The 24,838-nt window shown below is 51.9% G+C and overlaps 1 protein-coding gene across 1 annotated transcript; it reads right to left on the minus strand.

Annotated features, from left to right (window-relative positions):
* Positions 1 to 26: 26 nt before the first annotated feature.
* CCL25 (C-C motif chemokine ligand 25) lies at positions 27 to 24,360 on the minus strand. The gene is made up of 6 exons (XM_060146694.1): positions 24,176 to 24,360; positions 23,437 to 23,582; positions 3,094 to 3,207; positions 1,379 to 1,496; positions 1,167 to 1,303; positions 27 to 832 (listed from the first exon to the last, which is right to left on the minus strand). The coding sequence occupies exons 1-6, from the start codon at positions 24,277 to 24,279 to the stop codon at positions 699 to 701; spliced, it is 753 nt and encodes a 250-aa protein (XP_060002677.1). The 5' UTR covers positions 24,280 to 24,360; the 3' UTR covers positions 27 to 698.
* Between the last annotated feature and the right edge of the window lie 478 nt (positions 24,361 to 24,838).

The raw sequence follows: 24,838 nt of genomic DNA on the forward strand, positions 1-24,838 counted from the left end.
GGAATGACGTCCCACCAATGGTTTATTTAAAAGTTACAGAGAAGCACATCCTGGGAGAGAACTGAAGCTTTGCAAAGACCCAGAGGGACACAGGCAGGTGTGTCCCTACAGGTAGGCAACTATAGTGATGGTTCTTTCCAAGAATCGTTGCCCAGGCAGGTGTGACTCTGGTGCCTGGAGTAGGCACGGGGCTTGAAATAACAGAGCTCCCTTGTTCCAGCTATCTGAGGAGCAGGAGGTAGCAGGGGTGACAGGGAGGGAACTGATGCAGCCTCAGGTGCAGGGACTGAGATTTGCCCTGAAGCACAGAGGGGCTGGGGCAGCTGAGGCTGCAGAGTGATAACCGTGGCAGACAGAGGTCCAGCCCATCTCGTGCTGGCTGATTCTAGAGAAGTGCGGGCTCATGGTCCTGCAGGAGGGACGGGGCGGATCGGCAGGGGAGGGGGCGCTGGAGTGGAGTCAGGGGCCCTGAAGTTTTCAGTCCACACATTTGGCGTTTCATTTCAGCACTTGCCGAAGCCCCCTGGGCCAGAGCAGGGTAATAATGAACAGCCCCCCTAGGACCCCCCCATGCGAATCTGTGGGGCTGACCACTGAGCCAGCCCTCCGTGGTCCTGGAGGTGAGTCCCCTGACCCAGTCCGGGCTGATCAGGAGCCCTCACTCCTCAGCAGTGATGAGGGGAGGAATGGTCACAGGCTCAAGAGTCCTGACCTGGATTAGCTGTTCTCAGGAGGGAGGTTTTCCTGTTGCTGCTTCTGGTGGGACCGCTAAACTTCGACAATGGTAGTGTGGAGTTTCCAGAGCTCAACTTCCTCACCCCAGAATGAGGGGCTGTCAGAGAGAAGGGAAGAGAAATGGATAAGAGCTCCACCAATACCTTTGGATTACGTGGATCCAGCCCAGCCTGATGCCGCCCACTGGGTGGTTATTTGAGCCAATGAGTTTCCCATTTGCTTGAATTTTCCATCTCTAGCAATTGAAAGTGTCTTGACTAAAAGAGCTGCATGTTCACTCAAGCCTCCCACTCACAAGCCACTGACTTTTCTTGGGGTGCAGGCAGCTGTCAGATGCTGGCCTGCCATCCCCTCCTTTGGGGGTTGAGAAGCTCAGGGGCCCACAGCAGGGAGGGTCGGCCCCTTAGATGCTGGGCTGGGGTCTCACCCACCCCGGAAGTTTCTCCGGGTGACGTGGTGGGGCTTTAAATGGGTCTTCTTCCGAGCATCCAGGATCTTCATCCCAATCTGCACCCACCTGGCCCTTGGCTTCCCACACACCATCTTGTTTTTCTGGGGGAAGAAGAATCTGCAGGGATGGGGGTGTAAGCGGGGAGCGAAGTTGCGTGAGAGTCCCCACCCCCTCCCCCATGGTCCCACTCACATCACCGCAGGCAGGTTGCAGCTCCCGCTCACGTCCTGGCGATGGTAACTCTGGGCGAACCGGAGCATGGACCGTCTTGCTGGGCCGTGGTAAGCCAGGCAGCAGTCCTCAAAAGCACCTGCGACCACACAGCCGCCCAGAGACTCGCATCTCTACACGTGCGTGTGCGGCTGCGGATGCGCTCTTCAGGAACGCCCACAGCCTTGGGCACCCGCCCCGCGCGCACACCACAACCCTCCCATGCCCTGTGGAGGCCCGGGGACAGCCCAGACGGTAAGGAGGCCGTTCGGCTCACCTTTGGTCCTTGATAAGGGGACAGGAAGCGGGAGTTGGAGAGGGCCCCGCAGGCCCCTGCTGGGTAGGGCCCAGGACCACGAAATAAATGGGGGACCAAGGCCATTTCCATTCCTGCTCTGGGGCGGAGGGCAAGGAGGGGGTGCAGCGCCCTGAGAAGGGGAGGGGGGCATGGTTGGACGAGGAGGAGGTGGTGGTGCCAGAAGGTTCTGGAAGAATGAGCAGGTGGAATGAGCAGAGGATGAATTAATGTGGAGACGGTGCTGGGCCTTCAGGGTCCTCTGGGATCCGTCCCTCTGCCCACCCGTGCCTCCAGGGGCCACATCTCAGTTCTGGGAGGGCCGTGGGAAGGGCTTGGAGGCTCCCTCCATCCCCCACCTTGACCCTGAGAGGAAGGGTCAGTGGAGTCAGATGGACCCTGTGTTGCAGTGCCAGGCAGGCAGTTCCCCGGGGCTGAGGGCCCCGCTGGCCCCAGGATCAATGGGCCCAGGCTGGGCCTGGCGCCTGAAATGGACCTCTAATAGCAGGACAATGGGAACGAGGCCCAGTCCCCTCCTGGGCAAAGGGTAAGGTCTGCTGGGGTCAGGGCTAGGGCCTCTCAGAGCTAGTGAGGGGCAGGTGGGTGGGGCCATGGGGCTTCCACCTGGGCAGGGGCCCTGCTTGGCCAGCTGCTGGGGCTCAGCTGCCTCCTCCGGCCCAGCGGGATGCAGAACGCAGCGGCAGAGCTGGGGGACACTGGGGGCAGTCAGAATAACCTTTGGTCACTAATGTCACCAAATGCCTAAGCTAGGGAGAGGAGGAGAGGAATTCCCCATTGATAACAGTAATGGTTATCAGTGCTGCTGCCAGGCACTGGGCCAAGAGTTTTGCGGGAATCTGCCCATTGGATCCTCACGTCCCATCTCTGCGACAGGAGTTTGGAGCCCCACTTTGCAGATGAGGAAACGGGCGCTCATAAACGCTGAGTAGCTACTCTCAGCCGGACCGCACAGGTAGCTGGAGTAGGGGAAGCTGAGATGGAGACCCATGTTTGTTGGTCTCCCAGGTTCTGATCTCAACCCCTACCCCTGGCTCTGCAGGTTCAGGTCACTGCAGTGTGTCCCTGGGGGTAAGCGGCCCCGCTGCCCGCAGTCCCTGGGCTGGCTGGAGTCCAGAGGGAGGCCTTAGGTCATGGACTGTGGAGGAGGCACCCAGGGGCTCTGAAAGGAGGGGCTGAGGACCATGCACCCCCAAGGACCTGCACAAATGCTGGGAGTTTGTGCATGCCTGCTGGGGGGAGCTGTCCACCCGAGAATGAATTCAGTGGTGAAGGGATGGGGGAGGCTTCTGGGGGAGGAGACAGGCACATGGCAGGGGAGGCACAAGAAGGATGGGGAGAGGGGGACTCCAGGGGGGAGGGTAGGTATTATCTGAGATAGTACCTTGAGCGTGGACAGTGGGAGCCCAGGCACCCACGAAGCAGGCCACCAGGCAGACCAGGAGCCATGGATTCATAGTGCAGGCTGGTCTTCCTCCTCCGGCGCCTTGAGGGTTAACTAGGAAGGGGGGGGAGGTGGTTGATGAGGACCCAACATGGACAGTGGCAGGCACTGGGAGCACCCCCGTCTCGAGCCAGGGCCCTCTGCAAGGGAGGCAGGTGGCATAGGATGGGGACAAGTGTGCTGGAGGGACCTGCTGCTGGTCTTGGGGGGAGGACTCACCAAAGCCAGTGGGGTCCCTGGAGCCAGTATCTGCTGGGGTGGACCTGCCTGCCACGCCAGCAGGCTTCACCCTTTATAGATGGAGCCCCGCCCTGCCGCTCCCTCCCCACCTCCTCTCCCACTCCACCTCCCAGCTTCTCCCTCCCGCCCTGCCCTCCTCTGTTCTCCCCATGTCTTTCTAGCTCCTCTCTCCAATGTCAGGATGCACCTGTTGGAAGTTGGGCGCGAGGGGCAAAAGGACCCAAATCAAAGAGCTGGGCAGAAAACAATGACACCTTCAACTAAGTACTCGGACGGGGCGGGGGGGTGGGGGACGGACGGACAGGGATTTGGCTCCTTCAGTGATGAGAGGTGGACGGATGCAGGTGGACAGTCACAGCCTTGACCTCAATGAGCCCCCTTGAAGGCTCACGTGCCCCCTATCCCAGGCCCCTCAGCCAGCACCCCGGTTTTCTCCCTGGAGGGTCCTTTCTCCTCCTTGTCCTGGCCCCTCTCTTGCTGCACCTCTAGGTGGATACTGGCTTCCCAGGGGCAGGACCCAGGCAGCCTAGAACAGGGGGCAAGCCTCCACCTCTGCTCCCCACTCCCAATCCGCCTGTTCCCACGGGGCCCTGATTTCATCGCATTTTTCTCTCCTTCCACACAATGGGATGACTTATCGTGTCACAGAAAAGCCTTGTTTTTGAGAACAGGCAAACCCATAGAAATAGAAAGTAAAATCAGTTATTGCCATGGGCTGGGAGGAGGGGAGAATGGGGGGGGGTGAGGGCGAAAGGGAAGGTATGGGTTTCTTTTTGCTCTGAAATTAGATGGTGGTGATGGTCAAGGGTCTCTGTGAATATAGTAAACACCACGGAATGGTACACTTTCAATGGGTGATGTTGGCGAAGATAATATTAAGATTAGAAAGGAGTTTGGGGACTTCCCTGGTGGCACAGTGGTTAAGAGTCCACCTGCCAATGCAGGGGACATGGGTTCAATCCCACATGCCACATGCCACGGAGCAACTAAGCCCGTGTGCCCTAGAGCCCGTGCTCCTCAACAAGAGAAGCCACCGCAATGAGAAGCCCGTGCACCACAATGAAGAGTAGCCCCCGCTCGCCACAACTAGAGAAAGCCCGCACGCAGCAACGAAGACCCAATGCAGCCAAAAAAACCCAAATTAATTAATTAATTTTTAAAAAAAGAATAGAAAGTTTTATTTGAGCCAAACTGAGGACTAGCCCAGAAGCCCGCTTCCCAGATTACTCTGAGAAACTGCTCCAGAGAAGCAGGGTTTTCAGGGCAGTTTTATATCTTGTCAGAACAAAGAATATGAAACAAGTCAGGGAGGCATTTCTTCAAGGTTTCAGAAAAACAGACCAGCATGTACACAACAAGTCAGTATGACCTTGGCACCTGGAAGGGAGTCTTATCATCAAAGGAGGACCAGCCCTGGCATCCCAGGAAGAGGGGCTTTAATCTTTATTTTTAACATGGACATTCTTTACTTCTGGTCAATGTGCCCTTTTCTTTAATAATTAAAGCAGACTGCAGGCTATTTTAGGTAGCATCAAATTCAAGTTAACTCATGTATAAGCCAGAATGGCTTCCCTATATCTCAATATGTAAAAATTTCTTTTATCATGCAATGTATGGAACATGAATTTTCCCCAATATTACATTGAGAATAATCTCAATAGAACTGTTATTAACGACCACAATAAAGCAATGCTCTGGTTTTGGAAGAAAAGAGGGAACCCCAGGTAACCACGCAGGCAGGAAGCAAAGCAAAACCCAACTAGAAGTAGTTTCTTTTTCTCCTGGGTTAGCGCGGCCCACCCGGAACAGGGGTGTGGGGATCGGGGTGGTGGGGTGGGGGGCGTCGGGGAAGGGGAAGGGGGTTCTGCAGAGAGCTCGCAGCTGATTGCTTTTAACTTTTTTATTGTCCGCATCCTTAGCTATGGACCACCCTGAGTATTTATGACACTCTGTACCGCTTTCTCATCTCTCGCGGTCCACCAGGAGGCCCTGGCAGGGGGTGGGGCACGCCACCCACTCCCTGGGGTCTGGCCAGATGGGTGGGGTTTAGCACAGGGGGTGGGGCCTGATGAAAGGCACTGGGCGCCGGGGCGGGGCTTTCTCTGTGGGGCTTAGGCCAGAGCAGGGCTTACGGGCACCGCCCCGCCCCTCCACAGCCGCCGACACTCGGCGGCCCGGCTCGCGGTCCTGTGCCGGTGGCAGTGGCTGCTCCCGGGGTGGGTAAGGCTGGGCCAGGACGCGGCTCCGCGTGGCTGAGGGCGTGGGGACGCGGCGTGGCGGGCTGGGGCCAACCTCCCCGCTGCGGCCCACTGCCCCTGCCTGCCCCGCCAGCGGTCAGCGGCCAAGACGTGGCGTTACGAAACCTTGGCTGAGGTCCCCCGTGAGCGAGCCCACCTCCCTGCACCTCACAATTTGTCCCACCGGCAGCCTTAACGGGGAGGAAGGGGTGAGAGGAACCAGCACGCGCGCGGGGCAGACAGGGATTGTGCGCTCTTGGACCCGGCTCAGAACCCAGGTGTCCCGGCAGTGGACGGGATGCTTAGGGACTAAAGGCTCTGGGTTGAAACCCAGAGTTCGGAGGACCGCAGTTGCTCCACGGTCAGGGCTAAATGGCGAGAGGGGAAGCCTCCATTCCTACAGCTGCTGGAGGCATTAAGGGTAAACTGCTTCCAGCAAGGGGACTCTGTTCTCCGCACGTGTGAACCGGGCACAGAGGACAGAAGCTTCCTCCCGGTCAGCAGCTCAGAGAATGGGGCCGTTGTGCGTGGCCTCCAGCCTGCAGCTGAGCCAGACGCAGGGGCTGACCACACCCTAAGGACTGCAGGGCAGGCTGCAATGCCCCCGGGGTGGGGGAGGGGTGGGCAAGGGCACAGCTCAGCTCAGGGTGCCTCTAGTGGGTGCACACAGATGGCTGTACTGCAGACTGGGGCAACCAGTGGGCTTGGTGAGGGGAAATTCCAACTACTGCCTTTGGAGTGAGCTCCTCTGGGGCGGACTGAATACTGGCTCCCTCTCATTTCTCTGCTGGAGGAACTTCCCAGGTGCTCAACGGTTGGCCCACTTTTACAGAGAAGGAGACCGAGGGTCAGAGAGGCCAAGTCGGACTTCCCTGGCGGTCCAGTGGTTAAGACTCCACACTTCCAATGCAGGGGGTGCGGGTTCGATCCCTGGTCAGGGAACTAAGATCCCACATGCCGTGCGGCACATCCAAAATGAAATAAAATAGAAAGGCCAAGTCATTGCCCCTTCTAACTTTTTATTCTTGGCCAGGAAAATCCGACTTTTATTTCTTAAATATTGTGAAGGAAAGGGGGACAGTCCCCTAATGGGGGAAGGCCATTGAGCAGAGCTCATCAGAAAGGATGCTGAGGACGCACCACCAGCTGAAGTAGGGGTCCTCCTGCAGTTGCTTTTGCATCAGACCCCTCCACCCCCACCCCAGTGCTGCCTACCACCCTCCTGAACCTATGGTGCCTGCAGGGCCCAGCTCGGGTGGCCTCTGAGAGAAGCAGCTGGAAACCCACCCCCCAACAACTCTACATAGTTGTGCATCTTATGGGGAGCATATCAGACCCTGGGTGCCCTGTCTGCCAGGCCTGGACGTACCCAGCTGCCTTTCACTCTGGTCCTGATGCAGAGTGGTTACCAGGCAACTGGAGGAAGGAGGGAAAATTGGTGTTTTTTGTTTGTTTGTTTTGTTTTTTAAGGATGCCTTGCAAGCCTCTGGCCTGACTTTCAGGGACTTGGTTTCTAGACTGGCCCTGTGGGGCCCATTTCACTGTGTTCCCGATGTGGATGGCCCAGCTGCCTCCTGAAAGGCCGGCCTTGAGGGGCTTCCCTCCCCAGATTGACCAGCTGCCTCTGTGTTCCGGGGGACCTGGGTGGGGAACTTGGGCTACCAGCACTGTTCGTGGCCTTGGCCTCAGTCCTTGTGCTTCTTCTGCTCCTATGGACACGTGGGGGCTGAGCCAGCTGGGGCCGGGGCAGGGGCAAGGGTGACATGGGGGGCAAGGGTGGTGAGCCCTGAGGAGAGGGTCCCATAGGGTTGTGAGTCCCTCTTTAAAGCTACTGAGCTCCACTCACACCCTCCACACAGGTTTTCTGGGCACCTCTTACATACCAGCCACGTGCTAAGTCCTGGGGTGACTGCAGTGAGCAAGGAGATGTGTCCTAGGCATGGAAGTTGACGGTGATGTCACTGATCCTCACCAGATACCTGTTTGAGGCCATTTGTTATCTCATTCATTCAACAGACACGTAGCGCGTGCCTGCTGTATGCCAGGTACTGGGCTGGGTACCAGGGTAAGCAGTGCAGAACACAGGTAGCAAATAGCGAAGCAAGGCGTGACAGGGAGATGCCGGGGACGGGTTGGGCTCCTCTGAAGAGAGTGACTTGAGGTGACAGCAAACCCTATGGGATTCATATCTATCCCCATCTGACACGGAAAAAAAGCAATCAGCTGAAGTCCAGAGAGGTTAATTTACCTAAGTAAGCGGGGGGTCAGATTCCAAGTCCAGGTCTGACTCCATTCCACATATACTGCTTGGGTGCTGTATTAAGTGTGTCTTTTTTGGTTTGTTTTCAATGATGTATTTTATTTAACCCTATCCAAGATAACATCATTTTAACATATAATCAAATCAAAATGATTTATGAGATATTTTCCCTTTTAAGTCTTCAAAACATGGCTTACTGTACATTTCCAGTACGTTTCAAGTGCTAAATAGCTACACGTGGCTGGTGTCTCTCTTGTTGGAGAATGCATCTCCAGCCACAGGTTAGAGTCAATTCGAAAGTTTACATTGTTTCTTTTTCCTTTTATTTATTTTTCTGTGAAAATTTTTATCAATAAGGATAATTAACAATACCAAAACAATACAAATCACCTCAAAATATAAATTGGTGAAACAGTGGTAATACACACAATGTAACATTATATAGCTATCTAAAAGTTGTCAAAAACTAAGATGGAAAAATGCTCATTAAACATTAACACAGATCATTAACAAATAGGTACAACAGAATCTCATATTTATTTCTTAAAGTCTAAATGCATAAAAATATGAAAATGTTCGCAGTAGTTATTACCACTAAGTGTTAAGATGAATGCTCCGAAATCTTCTTGGTGTTTTCCTGTATTCTCCCAGGTTTCCTTACAATAAACATGTGTTACTTTTGCAATCAGAAAAAAAGGGAGGGGGAGGTTTGGGAGTAAATTTGACAAATCATTTTTTTGCAGTACTGAGTCCCTAGCAAAGTATTCTCCCCCAAGACTGCCACCCTCAACCCTTAGTAACTCAGCTACTAATTCAAATCACTATAGAAGTGGTGCTGTTATGAAGACTGGTATTTTTGATGAGTTTTTTTTCTACTTCAGCGTTAAATTCTTTAGCAGATGACACATTAGACTTCCCTCATTTTGATGAGTATCTGTTTGAGAACTGTTGAATGCTTGTTAACTCTTTTTAGTTTAATAGTTATTGTTACTCTTGGAAAAATTTACTATGTTTTTAGGTAGTGTTTATACACCGGCCTCGTCATGAACAAAATGTAAGCTACTGAAGGTTTTACCTTTGGTTATGCCCACAAAGCATTTGATCTGTTTCACAAACTTAAGTGATGAAGAATTGGTTCTCCTTGTTGGCTTCATTTTGTGTTTGTAGGAGAATGAGGATTTCAAAATGTTAAAAATGAAAAGTAGTTTATAGTTTCTGGCAGTTTGTACAGTTGGGTACATTAAAGTTCTACATTTTAAATTTTAGTTACCTTGGTTCAGGAAAAACACTAGTTGATACAAACTTAAGTCACTGTCTATGATACGTGAACACGTGAATGTTTTGCTAATGGTTCTGTGGTCTTCCCATAAGAGCCTAAGCCTGTCTCTTCTACCAGTAGAGTGGTGTAGAATGTAAGCTTCCCCTCATACAATTTGTCTCCTCTTTCTCTCTTTACAAAAGATGGCAGGAAACTTGTTACTAGAACTTAATATAATGTAAAGTGATCAAAAAATTGATCTGTAACAGGAAAAAGTAACCTATTTTTGTGTTGATGTGCTTAGAGTTTACATTATAAGTATCATCTTTCTCCCCCAAGACATTTATTTCTGTAACCAAAGTGAGACACCATCTAACAGTTATATTTTGGGAGAAATAGCCAGTGCATGTAAGGCTTGCATATGTTGGATTCTACTATAAATGAAACATTAATTCATTTAAACCTCAACGTTCTTATGAGCAAGGTACTCTTATCACTCTTAACAGATAAGGAAACAGCACAGAACGAGTAAGTTGTAGAGCTGGGATTGAGTAGAGTGGTTACTACAGTGCTTGAACTTACTATATGTTCTACCTCTAGCTTCATTTCCTTTTATTTTTTATTAAGACATTTTTGTTTAAAGCAGTTTAATTTTCCCAGCAAAACTGAAGGGAAGGTGCAGAGATTTACCATATACCCCCTGCTCCCACACATGCATTGCCTTCCCCATTATCGACATGCCACATCTCAGAGGTATGTTTGTTACCATTAATGAACTGACACATCATTATCATCCAAAGCCCATAGTTTGCATTCGGGTTCACTCCTGCTGTTGTATATTCTACGGGTTTGGACAAATGTATAATGACATGGACCCACCATTATTGTGTCATACAGAGTATTTCACTGCTTTAAGAATTCTCTGTGCTCCCAGCATGTGTTTTTTATTCTGATGTTTTGACAGCCAGGGCCTTACTGATCGTGGAAGTACTATCCCTCCCAGGGCTAGCAGGTTCCCAAAGATAGTAAATGACTTCCTTATAAGGGCACCTTTCATATGCAAACCAGACAATCCAGAGCCCATACCCTAACCCCCTCGTCCATCAGGCGTCTATCCTCCAGCCCTGATCACCCCAGGGCCAGGTGCCAGACAACTAGGGACAGTCTCTGTACCCCAGAGCCTGCTGGAATTATTCAAACTAGCCAGTCCTAAGCCTGCTTACCCTGCCTCACTCAATCCTTCCCACAGAAATCACAATAAAGCCTCTTGCCCACATTTCCCCCTCGCTCCCTCTGCCTCCTGACTGGCCCTGGTGCCTCCCCATGTGGCCCTGCATGGCACAGTGTGTGCCCCCTCCTTCTGGGCTCTGTGAGTAACAAGGTGCCTTTTCAGTGGCAATCGTCTCCTGATCTGTTGGCCTCACCATACCTGAATAATTATAAAACCTACAGTTTAAAACAGGTGTCAAGGGGGACTTCCCTGGTGGTCCAGTGGTTAAGACTCTGTGCTTCCAATGCAGGGGGCGTGGGTTCGATCCCTGATTGGGAACTAAGATCCCACATGCGGTGCGGCACAGCCAAAAACTAAAATAAGTAAAATAAAAATAAATAAAACAGGTGTCAAGTGATATGCAGAGAGTTGGAGACAGAGGGCAGGTAACAGATGCATCACTCCCCACATGGGGCTCACAGCTAGTGGGGGAGATGTTCGTGGGATGCTGCAAGGCTACATGGTCAGCATTCTAGAAAAACATTCACAGGCAGGCTGTAGGGGTTCAGAGGGCATCCTATCAGGTCTCCAGGGGGAATAACTTGAATGGAGACCTAAAGACAAGCAGGTGTTAGCGGCCAGATGGAGCAGGACACCAGAGAGACCTGCCACGTTCAGGATGGCTGGGGACTGGAGGTGCGGGGGGGAGGATAGTGGAAGATGAGGTGGGAGGCGATAGGCTATTCAGGGCCTCACGTGCTGAGCTAAGAAGGGCCATCTTCATCCAGAGGGCGCTGGGGAGCTGCTGAGGGATTTAGCCAGAGGGAGGGTTGTGGTCAGGCCTGTGTCACAGCTCTGCCAAGGTCACGTGGAAGATGCACTGGAGGGGCATCAGCTCAGGCACAAGAAGACTCAACAGTCACCAGGCTGTCTTCCCATGAGGGCTGTGGGGAAGCCTCTTTCCCAATCCTTCTCATGCCCTACCTTAGCAAGAAGTAACTCAGGAAATATTTACCGAGGTCTACTATGTGCCAGGTTGGGTAGTTAGAGCGGTGACAAGACAGACTGGTGCCTACTGTCGTGGAGATTTTTCATTTTTGTTTTTCTAACAAAGGGGTTGCCATAGCATGTGAGGAATGCTAACATGATGCAAAACAGGGACCCAGAAGAGAGAAAAAAAAACAAAGTCAGAAACAAAAGTGAGGACATTACTGAGCTTTAGAAATAAATAAAAAAGGATTATAAGAGAATACTATGAACAATGGTACACCAACACATTAGACAGCCTCAGTGAAACTGGCAAACCGCTAAAAACAAACTACCAAAACTGACTCAAGAAGAAATAGAAAATCTGAAAAGACCTATAACAAGTAAGAAGATTGAGTCAGTAGTCAAAAACCTCCCAACAAAGAAAAATCCAGGACCAGATGGCTTCACTGGTTCATTCTACCAAACATTTAAAGAAGAATTAACACCAATCCTTCTCAAACTCTTCCCAGGAAAAAGAGGAGGGAACATTTCCTAACTCATTCATTCTCTGAGGTCAGCATTACCCTAATACGAAAGCCAGACAAAGTCATCACAAGAAAACTATAGACCAATAATCCTAATGAACATAGATGCAAAAATCCTCAACAAAATACTAGCAAACCAAATTCAGGAGAATATTAAAAGGATTATACACTTGACTAAGTAGATTTATCACAGGAATGCAAGGATGGTTCAATAAATGAAAATCCATCAATTAATACACCACATTAATAAGATGAAGGAAAAATGATCCCCTCAATTGTTGTAGAAAAAGTGACAAAATCTAACACCCTTTTATGTTAAAAAAAATTCAACAAACTAGGAATAGAAGGAGATTCAATGCAATCCCTATGGAATATCAATGACCATTTTTGTTTTTCACAAGAATGGAAAAGCGGATCCTAAAATTCATATGGACTTGCAGGGGACCCTCAATAGCCAGGAAAATGGAAGCCTAGAACCACCAGTGCTACTGACCTGTGGGTCTGGATACTTTTGTGTTATGTTTTGTGTTGTGCTGTCGAGGGCCGTCCTGTGCATTATAGGATATTGAACAGCATCCCTGGCCACCACCCACTAGATGCCGCTGAGCATTGTTTCCTGGTTGTGACAACCCCAAAATGCCCCTAGACAAAAGTACCTGTCTCCCCTGCCCCCTGCTGAGAACAACTGCTCTAGTGAGAAATCGGGCGACCCAAGTTTCACTTCTGTCTCACGTGCCGTGTTGCTGAGTGTGTATGTGTGTTTTAAATGCCACGCTGTTTGGCCCTGATCCCTCAGCTGTTAATAGTGAATACTGCAACCACAACTGTAAATCTGCCTGCTGCATGTCAAGTCCTGTGCTGATGAATTCTATATCCACTGCCAGGTCCTGTACCAATGAATTTTATCTACAACCCATTTTGTGTCCGTCATCTCTGTGACAAGAGCATTTTCCCAAGGTTCTGTCCCTGGTCCTTTTTTGGGAGGGCTGAGGCTGCACAAACCCTGCTTTGGTATTTTAGCTGTTGATGAAAGAGCTTGAGGTGCCTCGTAGACTATATGTCTGTTTGGCTGTGAACTTCTGCCAACTCAAGATGTATGGCTATAAAAATGAGATGTTTTCTCCTAGGGATGAGTGGAAAACAATTGGTTCAGGACGTGTTGGAGAATGTGGGAAGCCTTTCAAAGTCAACTACGTGAAGCAAGGATTAGGGCTTTTTGGTCTTTACGTGCATAACTTTTTTTTTTTTTTAATTTGGGCAGAAAAAGTGATCATTTTGTCTGTTTCTCCATCTCAGTGTTCTAAGCCTGAGAAGGTCTGTCTGGTCCACCCAAGCCCTGATTCCTGGTATTCTCTTACAGTCACGGAGGGCAGAAGTCCTAAAATCAAGGTGTCGGCAGGGCTCGTTCCTTCTGGAGGCTCTAGGGGAGAATGGGCTTCCTTGCCTTTTCCAGTTTCCAGCAACCGCCTGCATCCCCTGGCTCCTGGCCCCTTCCTCCATCTTGAAAGTCAGCAGTATAGCATCTTCAAATCTCTCTCTGACCTCTGCTTCTGTTATCACATCTCCTTCTCAGACCCAGACCCTCCTGCCTCCCTGTCATAAGGACCACCATGATTGACACTGGGGCGGCTGGATAATCCAGGATCATCTCCCATCTCCAGGTGTGATTAACTTAATCACACCTGCAAAGTCCCTTTTGCTGTGTGTAAGGTCACATATTCCCAGGTTCTGGGGGTCAGGACACAGACATCTTGCAGGAAGGGCATTATTTGGCCTACCACAGCACCCATGGGGGTCAACCTCCTAAGGGGGGTGGGGAACACTCCTGGGGGCAAGTGATATGTAGACTCAGTTCTGGAAGATGGCAGGTAGGGAGGGGGATGGGGGGCAGAGAGTTCCAGGTAGAGGGACTAGGGCACATAAAACAGCAGGCTCCCTGAATACCTGACCTGGCTGTGACCTGAGGGCCCTTAACATCAGCACAGGAACCTGGTCGAGGGGACAGCTGCCCAAGTCCGGAGAGATATTTGGCTGTCACAGTTGGGGTGGGGAGGTGGGGGGCCAGAGATGCTGCTACACATCCTGCAATGCACGGGGTTCTGTCTCCACTAGGAAGAATCCTCTGGCCCTAACAGCAGGAAGCCCTACTGCGGCCACTTTCTGGCCCTGTCTCTCCAAACCCAGAGGGGCTTCTCCCCTCCTCTCCGTATGGAGGGTTTCTGCTCAGCAACCTGTGGCCCATCTACCCCTACCCCACCTTTCTGGGGAAAAGCTGTTTCTACTTCCTCCTGACCTTTGGCCCACCCCAGAACGGAAGCCTGTGTGTGGGCTGAAGGCTCCTACCTCTGGAATGTGGGGCCCTGGGAGGGAGACAGAGCTGAGTAGTAGTGCTTTCTCCCTGCGCCCCGCTCCGTAGCCCCACCCCAGGCCTGACCCACTCTGACCTCTGGGTCCCTGCAGCACCGGGAAGGGAAGGGAGTCAGACGGTGTGCTAAGGTCGCTGCATCTGTCATTGGACGGGGAACAATCTAGTTCACCCACGGGACACTAGACAGCAGGTGACAGGGCTCGTGACAGGAGGAGGGGTGAGTTGGTGCGGGGGATCCCCCCTCCAGCTCCTTGTTGCCGCCACCCTGCAGGGCTCAGGTCGGTGACGTCCCTCAAATACGGGCCCCTTGAGTTCCGACGGGTCTTCCTGGGGTCTGGGCAGGAGTGGGTGTCCATCTCACCCACTGAGGAGGGGACCCCTGTTGGGGTGGGGGGGACGGAGCGGGGTGGGTTCTGCCGCGACATGGTGAAACCGGGCTAGTGCCTTACTGCCGTTGGCCCTTGAGAGCAAGTTGGCTTCTGGTTCATTAGGTCAGCAGACCTTTGACACCTACTGGGTGCCAGGCTCCGTGCTGGCCGCTGGGGGTGATAAGGCCAGCAGTTCCCTCAAAGAGCCCGCAGAGGCTGGGGAGGGCAGGGCTCTTACTCTGCTGACCGCTTAACCGAGAGCCAAACCCTGTGCCGGCGCCCCATCTCCCAAGATGGCGTGGGAACAGAGGGGCTGCATTTCTGGGGGGAGAGACGAGGGGGTGGGAGGAAGGGGCGGGGTGGGAGGAAGGCGGGCTGCGGTGATCTGGGTAGAGGAAGCCCCGGTGCAACTGCGCAATGGCCCCGGGAAAAGGGGGAGGCGAGCATGTATTCAGTGGGACTTCCCTGGGGTGAGCCCAGGAAAACCGCTGCTCCTGGAGGGGAGGGCTGGTCTGGGGTGACGGCCCACCTCTCCCACCACCACTGGCTCCTGCCCCTGCTGTGGCCAGCCTCTGGGCATTTCCACGTGGCCCCTGGCTGTGTCAGAGCCCCTAAGGTATGGCTCCCCGTCCACCCACTGGAGCCCCAGGGCTGCTCCATCCACCAGAGAATGCGGTACCCAAACCCCAGAATCCCCTTGGCCTATGGAAGACTGGGCAGTGCCTGTGTGTGATGAGGGCCACCTGAGCTCCCCCGCCCACACCCAGTGGGCTGTGGCAGAATTACATGCTCCCCCAGTGTTATGAGCTGGATTGTGTCCCCCTCCCCCAAATTCATATGTTGAAGGCTTAGCCCCCAGGACGTCAGAATATGACTGTCTTTGCATTTAGGGTTTTTTTTTAAATAAATGTATTTATTTATTTATTATTTTTGGCTGTGCTGGGTCTTTGTTGCTGTGCACGGGCTTCTCATTGCGGTGGCTTCTCTTGGCACAGGCTCTAGGCGCACAGGCTTCAGCAGTTGTAGCTCGTGGGCTCTAGAGCACAGGCTCAGTAGTTGTGGCTCATGGGCTTAGTTGCTCCGCGGCATGTGGGATCTTCCCGGACCAGGGCTCGAACCTGTGTCCCCTGCATTGGCAGGCAGATTCTTAACCACGGCGCCACCAGGGAAGTCCCTGCATTTAGGGTCTTTAAAGAGGTCTTAGAGTTAAAAATGAGTACAGGGTGGACCCTAATCCAATATGCAGTCATATGTGTGTCCTTATAAAATGGGGAAATTAGGACACAGACAGATGCACAGAGGGAAGACCACGTGAGGACACAGGGAGAAGATGGCTGTCTGCAAGCCAAGGAGAAATACTTCCAAATGAAACCAACCTCGACCCTGGACTTCTCGCCTCCAGAACTGTGAGGAAATGTGTTTCTGTTGTTTAAGCCCCCAGCCTGTGCTTTCTTTTGGCAGCCCTAGTGAACTCACACACCCAGGATGCACCTGAGCAAGGTGGCAGCCCATTGGTGCCTAGGGATGTGGGGGGGGGGGGACAAAGATGAAGATGGACCCTTTCTCCATGGCCTTGGTTTCCTCCTCCTCCCGTGTGAACCTGAAGCCATCACTTTAACTGCACCACTGAGGATGCCCGCTTCCCTTCACCCTCGAGCATCTTAAGCCGCTGGGCCCTGGCTGGGTGGAGGAGTGGAAATAACACCCCACAGATGCTACCACGAAACCACGAGCCTCCACCCCAGCTGGGTTCTCCTTCCCCAGAGTGGTCCATGAAAACCATCCCCCCGGCCCCTCCCCTCTCCCCAGCTCCCACGCCCACCCCCGAGTTATCTGCGTCCTGCTCAGTCCTTCCTCCTGCCCATCCAACAGTACCCAACTCACAGGTTTATGGTGAGGATTAAACTGCGTCCCCATAGTGCTCAGCCCACGCCTGAGAGGCACTCTTACTCCACATGGTTGCGGGGCTCCTGCCCATCATTTCTAGAGGACGCGCGATTCCCCAAGCCAGCTGCGTCACTGTGCGTCTAGATCACTGCCAACCTTTCACTCATTGAAAGGAGTTCCCCGGTAGCCTAGTGGTTTGGACTCTGGGCTTTCACTGCCATGGCCTGGGTTCAACTCCTACTCATTAAAGGCTGTAAGAATAGCCCTTCCACTGGGGGCTCAGGACACTTTTCGGTGGTTTAACCAAAGAGTGAGACTATGACCCCTGTAAGATGCTGGGTAAGTATCTTCCAAAGGTTTTGGAATTTTCTGATTATCATGGCCACCACCCTGAGGAAAGCCAGTGTCCGGGTCCCGGCAGCCCTGGAATGATCTGCTTAACCAGCCCGCACCCGAGGGCCACTCTGAGGTTTGTTGACTCCCCCACCCCCAGCCCCGTGAACTGTCTGTTTCTGATCTTTGCTCCTTCGGTTCTTAGCAATTTGCATGAGCTTTTAACAGCTGATAACACACCTGGCTTTTCCTCCGGCGCAACTTGCTCTTAACTACGGGAGATCAGAGGTTAGCACTCGTGGAGCACTCCGAGACATGCCACCGGCTGTGCTTTTGGACCTTTCGTCTGGGGAGCTGGGTGGTTTGAGGGTTTCCTGCTACATGGAATGTGGGAGTTGCCAGGGTGGGGCAGAGGCCCCGTAATGGGAACACCCACCCTTGGTTGCACTTGCCCGGCACATCGGGACAGGTGGGAGGCACCCTGGCAAATCCACGGGCCCCTGGCCTGCTTCCCATGGGAGGCTGGACAAGGAACAGGGCTGGAGAACGGTCACAGCCAGGTGAGCCAACGACTGATAGGCATGCAGCCTCCATCTCATTTATAAAGAAAAGATTTGGGAAAACAGCCTGGCAGTTCCTCAAAAAGTTAAAGTTATTTTGTCATCCAGCCACTCCACTTCTAGGTATCTACCCAAGAGAAATGAAAACACATGTTCATACAAACGCTTGTCCATAAACGTTCACAGCAGCATGATTCACTAAAGCCAAAAGGTGGAAACAGCCCAGAAAACGTCCATTGATGGATGAATGGATCAACAAAATGTGGTCCATCCACACAGTGGAATACTACACAGTCCTAAAAATGAAGGAGGTACTAAATCACACTCCAGCCCAGATGAACCTCGAAGACATGATGCTCAGGGAAAGAAGCCAGGCACAATAGGCCACATATTGTATGATTCCATTTATATGAAGTGATCAGAACAGGCAAATCCATGGAGTCAGAAAGTAGATTAATCGTTGCCAGGGGCTAGGGGAGGGACTGCTAATGGGCATGGGGTTCCTTCTTGGAGTGAAGAAAATGTGCTGGAATGAGATAGTGTGAATATACTAGAAACCACTGAATTTCTGCTTAATTTTTTTTTTTTTTTTTAAGAAGCACTGCAAAAAGCCCAGCAGAGAAATGTAAAACATTTAGAGACAGAGCAAGAAGGAGAACCTGTATGGCATGAAAAAGAACAGTTGGGTTTTTTAAAAAAAAAACCAGAAATCTTAAAAATGGAAAAAAAAAAAAAGTGACACAGCAGTTACTACCTGGTCACTGGCAGAAATGAGGAGGGTGACATGATGGTGGAAGTGAAAGTGATCACCGTCAATAACACGGTGACCCTCAGAATCAAAGCTGTTCTAACCTTTGACCCAGTAGGAGATAAAATGCAAAATGCCACTGCTGTTCTTGCCGGAAGGTCAGCCAAGTGTAAGGGGCATGGGTCAGATCCAGAAAGGTAATTCTGGAAACCAACACTCGCCACGCTCACTCAGGTCAGTGACCCGTGTGATCTCATGCTGGGGCATTTGGAGACGAGTTGGGGAGCCCTTCCTGCTCTCCCGGGCACTAAGCATAGAATTTCCTTTATGGGGCTGCACCACAATGGTTGTCCCAGGCATCATCTGCTCTGCTCGGGGCCTGCTCTACATGTGTCCCTGGTGCCCCCTGCTTTTTACAAATAAGCACACGGAGGCTCGGGGAGGTTATCAGCACAGCAGTTCCTGGACGAAAGCCCTGTGCTTCTGTGCCCGCTCCAGGGCCAGGCTCTTCGGGTGAGAAATGTGTACAAGTAGGAAGCACGGGCGACCCACACCCGGAAGGAGCCAGCGCCCGTGGCCACCCACTCTTCCAACACTGAAGTAATCAGGGCCATGAGCCCCAAAGGGTTGCCCACCGAAAACTAAACTCAACCATCCAGGGAAAGGTCAGTACAGCTTTCTGGTTTTCTAAATAACTCACCTATTCAGCACTTGCGATGGAATCAGTTGAAGTCGGGCCCCAAAGAGCTCAAGTGCCAGAAGGTTCTTTGGGCTCGACCAGGCTGCCCGGCTTCTGTCCAGAGCAGGATGGGTGCTCTGCTTCAATGCTTCGGCTCTGTTTGGGGGCTGACCAGTGAACGGCACCCCTGACATTTAAACCTATTGTTTTGGTCGTGCTGCGCAGCCTGCGGGATCTCAGCTCCCCGACCAGGGATCGAACCTGTGCTCCCTGCAATGGAAGTGCTGAATCCTAACCACTGGACCGCCAGGGAGTTCCCTAAACCCATTTCTTATGTCCCCAAGATACCCACACACACACAATCGGAGCCCTGTAAGTGGTCCAGATGTCATGGCTTCCCCATCGCTGTGCCTAATGACTCGGGCCACCACCTTCTCCACACGTGACTGTCACTGAGTCCCAGAGATTCCACCTCTAAGACATCTGGAATCCTCCTCCTCTCCATATCCCACCCATGCCTGCTTTGACAGCTCTCCCGAGGGGTTTTCTTGACAGCCTGCCTCTTTTGAAGAGTGTACACCCCGCCTGCCTCTGGGTCCCTTCCTTCTAACAAATAAGCAAAGAATCATGTTAAGTGTCTCATTTAAAATTCTCTTTGGCTGTAAGACAAATTCTTTTAGGTGCCCACTGTCTATGGCAGGAATATCAGGGTCCTGTGGCTGCTACAGTAAATGACCACAACCTTGGTGGCTTAAAACAAGACACATTTATTATCTTACAGTCCTGGAGGTCAGAAGTCCAAAGTTAGTCTTACCGGGCTAAAATCAAGGTGCCGGTGGGTCTGCGGTCCTCCTGGAGGTGCTAGGAGAGAATCTGTTTCCCTGCCTTTTCTGGCTTCTACAGGCTGCCTGCATTCTTTGGCTCATGGCCACGTCCTCCATGTTCAAAGATGTCAATGGCATCACTGCTTATAGTACTGCTGCATCTCCTTCTCTGCCCCTCCTGCCTCCCTCTGATAAGGACCCTTGTGATGACACTGGTCTCATACAGATAATCCAGGGTCACCTGCCCATCTCCAGATCCTTAATCCCATGTGCAAAGTCCCTCTTGCCAGGTCAGGGAACACCTTCACAGGTCCAGGAGACCAGGACATGGACCGCTTGTGGGGCAGTTATTCTGCCCACCACAGCAAGACCAACCTACTTTTTCTGAAAAGGGCCCCAGGGTAAATATTTTAGGCTTTGTGGGCCATCTGATCTCTGTTGCCAAGATTGGCTACACAATTTATAGAGCCTGGTGCAAGATAAAAACATGGGGCTCCTCATTCATAGATTAAGAATTTCAGAACAGTGACAGCAGAAGTGCAAGGCCCTGTGTCACTGCATCGTTTACGTAGCCAGAAAGCGGGCCCTGCCTGAGCAAGTCCACCTCTGCTCCTGCGGCCTGAAAGCAGCCACTAGCAACACATGGACGACAGGTGCAGCCGTGTTACCATCAAACTTGATGGATGCTGAAACTGCACGTCATGTAATTTTCCCATGTCACAAAATGCTATTCTTCTTTTGTTTTTTTCCAGCCATTTAAAAATGTAGGGACTTCCCGGGTGGCACAGTGGTTAAGAATCTGCCTGCCAATGCAGGGGACACGGGTTTGATCCCTGGTCAGGGAAGATCCCACATGCCGCAGAGCAACTAAGCCCGTGCGCCACAACTACTGAGCCTGCGCTCTAGAGCCCGTGAGCCACAACTACTCAGCCCTCATGCCACAACTACTGAAGCCTGCACGCCTAGAGCCCGTGCTCTGCAACAAGAGAAGCCACCGCAATGAGAAACACACCCACCACAACAAAGAGTAGCCCCCGCTCTGCGCATCTAGAGAAAGCCTGGGTGCGGCAACAAAGACCCAACACAGCCAAAAATAAATAAATAAAATAAACAAATTTATTAAAAAATAAAAAAATGTAAAACTCGTTTGTAGCTCACAGGCGGTACAAAAGAAGAGCCATGGGTGGAATCGGGCTGTAGTCTGCCGGCTCCTGGTCTGATGGATAAAATCCCACCTTCCCTGCCTGACTCTCTAGGGCCCTTTGCAGCTGGAGACAGACACCTCTCCAGTCCCATCTCACCATCCTCTTTCCTCATGACCTGCATTTGGCGTGTCCCACCGCTCCCTGCTCCTGAACCACGCTCGGGAACAAAAGCTGTGCCTTTGCTCTGGCTGGTCCCTCTATCTGGAAGCCCCACTTCCCACATCCTCTGGCTGGTAGACCCTTGCTCCTGCTGTCCTCTGGCCCAGACGCTGCCCTCATGAGAGGTGGTGCTCTGTGCCTGGCCCTCGTCACACTAACTGGGTTTATGTGTCTACACGTCCTCTTCTCCATTGCAGCAGTGATGTCCTCGAGAGCAGAAACCCAAGCTGAGTCATCTTTCTGTCTCCTGATCTCACGGACCCTCAGAGCATGTGCTGAGAGAGATAACAAGAATAACCTGGGGACTTCCTTGGAAGTCCAGTGGTTAGGACTCAGCACTCAGTGCTTTTACTGCCAAGGGCTGGAATTCGTTCCCTGGTTGGGGAACTAGGATCCCACGAGCTGCGCAGCGCGGCAAAAGAAGAAAAAAAAAAAGATTGGATAAACTAATAAATGGGGGGAAGAAGAGGTAAGTCTTTCATGCAGAAGAATTCCATATAACTTAAGTAGATATCCACCCTTGAGAAGGGGAACAGACATCTCCACTCTCCGTGTGGGCTGCACATAGTGACTACCTTCCAAAGGAAAGGGGGGAAAAGTGACTTTATAGTGGAGAAACCTGACAAATACTAACTCTGCCAGGTGATGAAAGCCAATATCAACATGCATAAATAAAGCTGACAGTATGTATCCTTGATAGGATGTAATAAGGATAGCACTTTACCTCTTTGGTCTTCCTCCCTCAAACCCATCATCCCAGTATTACCACGGAAAAATACCAGACAAATGCCAATAGAGGGACATCCTACCAAATATTTTTTTTTGCGGTACGCGGGCCTCTCCCTGCTGTGGCCTCTCCCGTTGCGGAGCACAGGCTCCGGATGCGCAGGCTCAGCAGCCATGGCTCACAGGCCCAGCTGCTCTGCGGCATGTGGGATCTTCCCGGACTGGGGCACGAACCCGTGTCCCCTGCATCGGCAGGCGGACTCTCAACCACTGCACCACCAGGGAAGCCCCCTACCAAATATTTGACCAGCCCTTCTCAGAACCATCAAGACCATCAAAAACGAGGAAAGTTGGAGAACCTGACAAAGCCAAGAGGAGCCTAAAGAGACAGGACAACTAAGAGAATAGATTTTGGGACTTCCCTGGTGGTCCAGCAGTTAAGACTCCGCACTCCCAATGCAGGCGGTCCGGGTTCGATCCCTGGTCAGGGAGCTAGATCCTGCATGCTGCAAGCTGCAGTGAAGATGCCGCGTGCCGCAACTCAGACCCAGTGCAGCCAGATAAATAAATTTTTTTTTAAAAGGGATTTTTTTGGTTTTTTGGCCGCACCATGCGGTATGTGGGGTTTTAGTTCCCCAACCAGGGATCGAACCCATGCCCACTGCCCGGATTCTTAACCACTGGACCTCCAGGGAAGTCCCAAGAATAGATCTTAAAAAGTTCTCATCACAAGGGGAAAAAAAATTGTAACTATGTGTGGTGATGGAGGTTAATCATTAACCAAACTTATTGTGATCATTTTGCAATATATACATGTATCAAATCATTATGTTGTATACATAAAACTAATGCAATATTGTATGTCAATTATATCTCTTTTTAGAGAGAGAAGACAACTAAATGTAATGTGGTATCCTAGATGAGATTCTGGAAGAGAAAAAGGACATTAGGTAAAAACAAAGGAAATCTAAACAAACATGAACTGTGGTTGACAATAATGTATCGATATTGGTTCATTAAGTGTAACAAATGTATCATACTAATGAAAGATGTTACAAACAGGGAAATGGTATGGGGAAAATGGCAACCCTGTATCTTCTATGCAACATTTCTGCAAATCTGAAATTCTTCTAAGAAACAAAGTCTATTAATGATAGCAAGGATAAAGCACAGACGAATGAATGAAAGACTACATTATTCATCATGGTGACAGTGACTATAGCTCCCCTCTCACAGAGCTATTGTAAGGACTCCATAGAACCCACATAAAGCATTCAGCACACAGTACAAGCTCAACTCAGAGCACTGGACTTGTCGACATTCTACTAAATCTATGCCATCCACTCTGGGAGCCACGAGCTCTAGGTGACCAAATTTAAATTAAATAAAAATTAAGTACATTAAAAACTCAGTTCTTCAGTGCCACCAGCCACATGTCAAGGGCCCAAAAGCCACATGGAGCTAGTAGCTATTAAATTAGGCAGTGCTGATAAAAAAAAAAAAAACCAACATGCCCATCATTACAGAAAGTTCTATTGGACGAACACTGCACAAAACCATAAATGGCATGATTATTGGTTCAGTGTTCTTGACTCCTTGGGGTCCTTCTGCAAATCCTATCTTCTCAACCTTCCTGACAGCCCTCTTTCAAACTGCAACCTCCACACCCCACCCTTGCCCTATGTCCAATTTACTTTTCAGTCTTACCACTTTTCACCACTTGGTGTGGAATCCACTTGATTTCTTTCCTGCCTCCCCATCTAGCTCTGCATGGTCCGATGCGGTAGCTGCTATCAGTTGTGGCTGTTGAGCCCTTGAAACGTAGCCAGTCTAACTTCAGATGGGCTGTGAGTGTAAAAGACATACCAGATTTCAAAGGCATGAAAAGAAAAGAGAATGTAAAAAGATCTCATACCTTTTTATATTAGTTACACGCTGAAATAATATTTTGGACATAAATTGGATTAAATAAAACACATGATTAAAATTAACATCACTTGTTTCTCTCTCTCTCTCTTTCTCTTTTTTTTTTATCCTTTAGTATGGCTACGAGAAATGTTAAATTATGCGCGTGGGTAACATTTGTGGTTCGCTTACATTTCTCATGGACAGCGCCAGTCTAGAATGTCAGCCCAATAGAGGCAGGTATTTTTGTCTGTTCACTGTCCATACAGTGACTGGCACATAGTAGGCGCTCAATTAAATTTTAATGAATGGATGTTAGGCAGAGCCTCTGGAAACCCGCTAGTTCTAATAATCAACACTGATGGTACACTGATCACGTCCCAGGCCCCACTTCCTCACTACACCTGATAAGGAAACTGAGGCCCGGCGACGTGACGTCAGCCCATGCCCAACGGCACGTAGTGCTGAAACGTCGGGGCCGGGATTCGAACCCGGGTTCTGTCCCCAGAGCCCTGGCGTGCTTACCGTTCCTACCTCGCAGGGTGGTGACGGCGGCCGCGGCGGCGGCGGCGGCGGGACAGACAGGCGCGAGACCCACAGCATGCCCTCAACAAGTGGCATGGCCCTTCGGCCACCGCCATCCATCGGCCTCCGTGGGCCAGGCCCCAGTCCGCCCCCTCCGCGGCCATCGCTGGCCACCCGCGTCTCTGCCTGCAGCCGATCCCTCCTCAGGCGGCGCCAGACGGAAGTCCCGCCCCCGCCGTGCGCCCCGGTTCGCCGCGACAGCAACGCGGACCAATGAGGAGCGCGCCGTGGCGGACGCCGGCCAATGGGCGCGCGCGCCTGGGGGGCGTGTCCGGGCCGTGGGCCGGAGCGGGTCGTGCGCGCTGAGGAGGAGCCGCCGCTGCCGTCGCCGTCGCCGCCGCCGCCGCCGCCGCCACCGCTACCGAGGCCGAGCGGAGCCGTTAGCGCCGCGTCGCCGCCGCCCGCCCGCCCCGGAGCAGACCCGGGCCCGCCCGCCCACTTCCAGGTGAGGCGGGGGCCTTTGGCGGTGCCCGACGGGGTAGGCCGCGGCAGGCCTGATCTCGCCTGGCCGGGCCGCGGGCGCTCGCGGGCCTGCACCGGTGGAGGCCCAGGCCGCGCCGGGCCAGGAGGGGACGCGCGCGGGCCTCGGCGAGCGGGCTGGGGCCGGCCGGTGTGGGCG

The sequence above is a fragment of the Lagenorhynchus albirostris genome, chromosome 3, assembly GCF_949774975.1.
Source record: "Lagenorhynchus albirostris chromosome 3, mLagAlb1.1, whole genome shotgun sequence".
Taxonomy (NCBI): Eukaryota; Metazoa; Chordata; class Mammalia; order Artiodactyla; family Delphinidae; genus Lagenorhynchus; species Lagenorhynchus albirostris.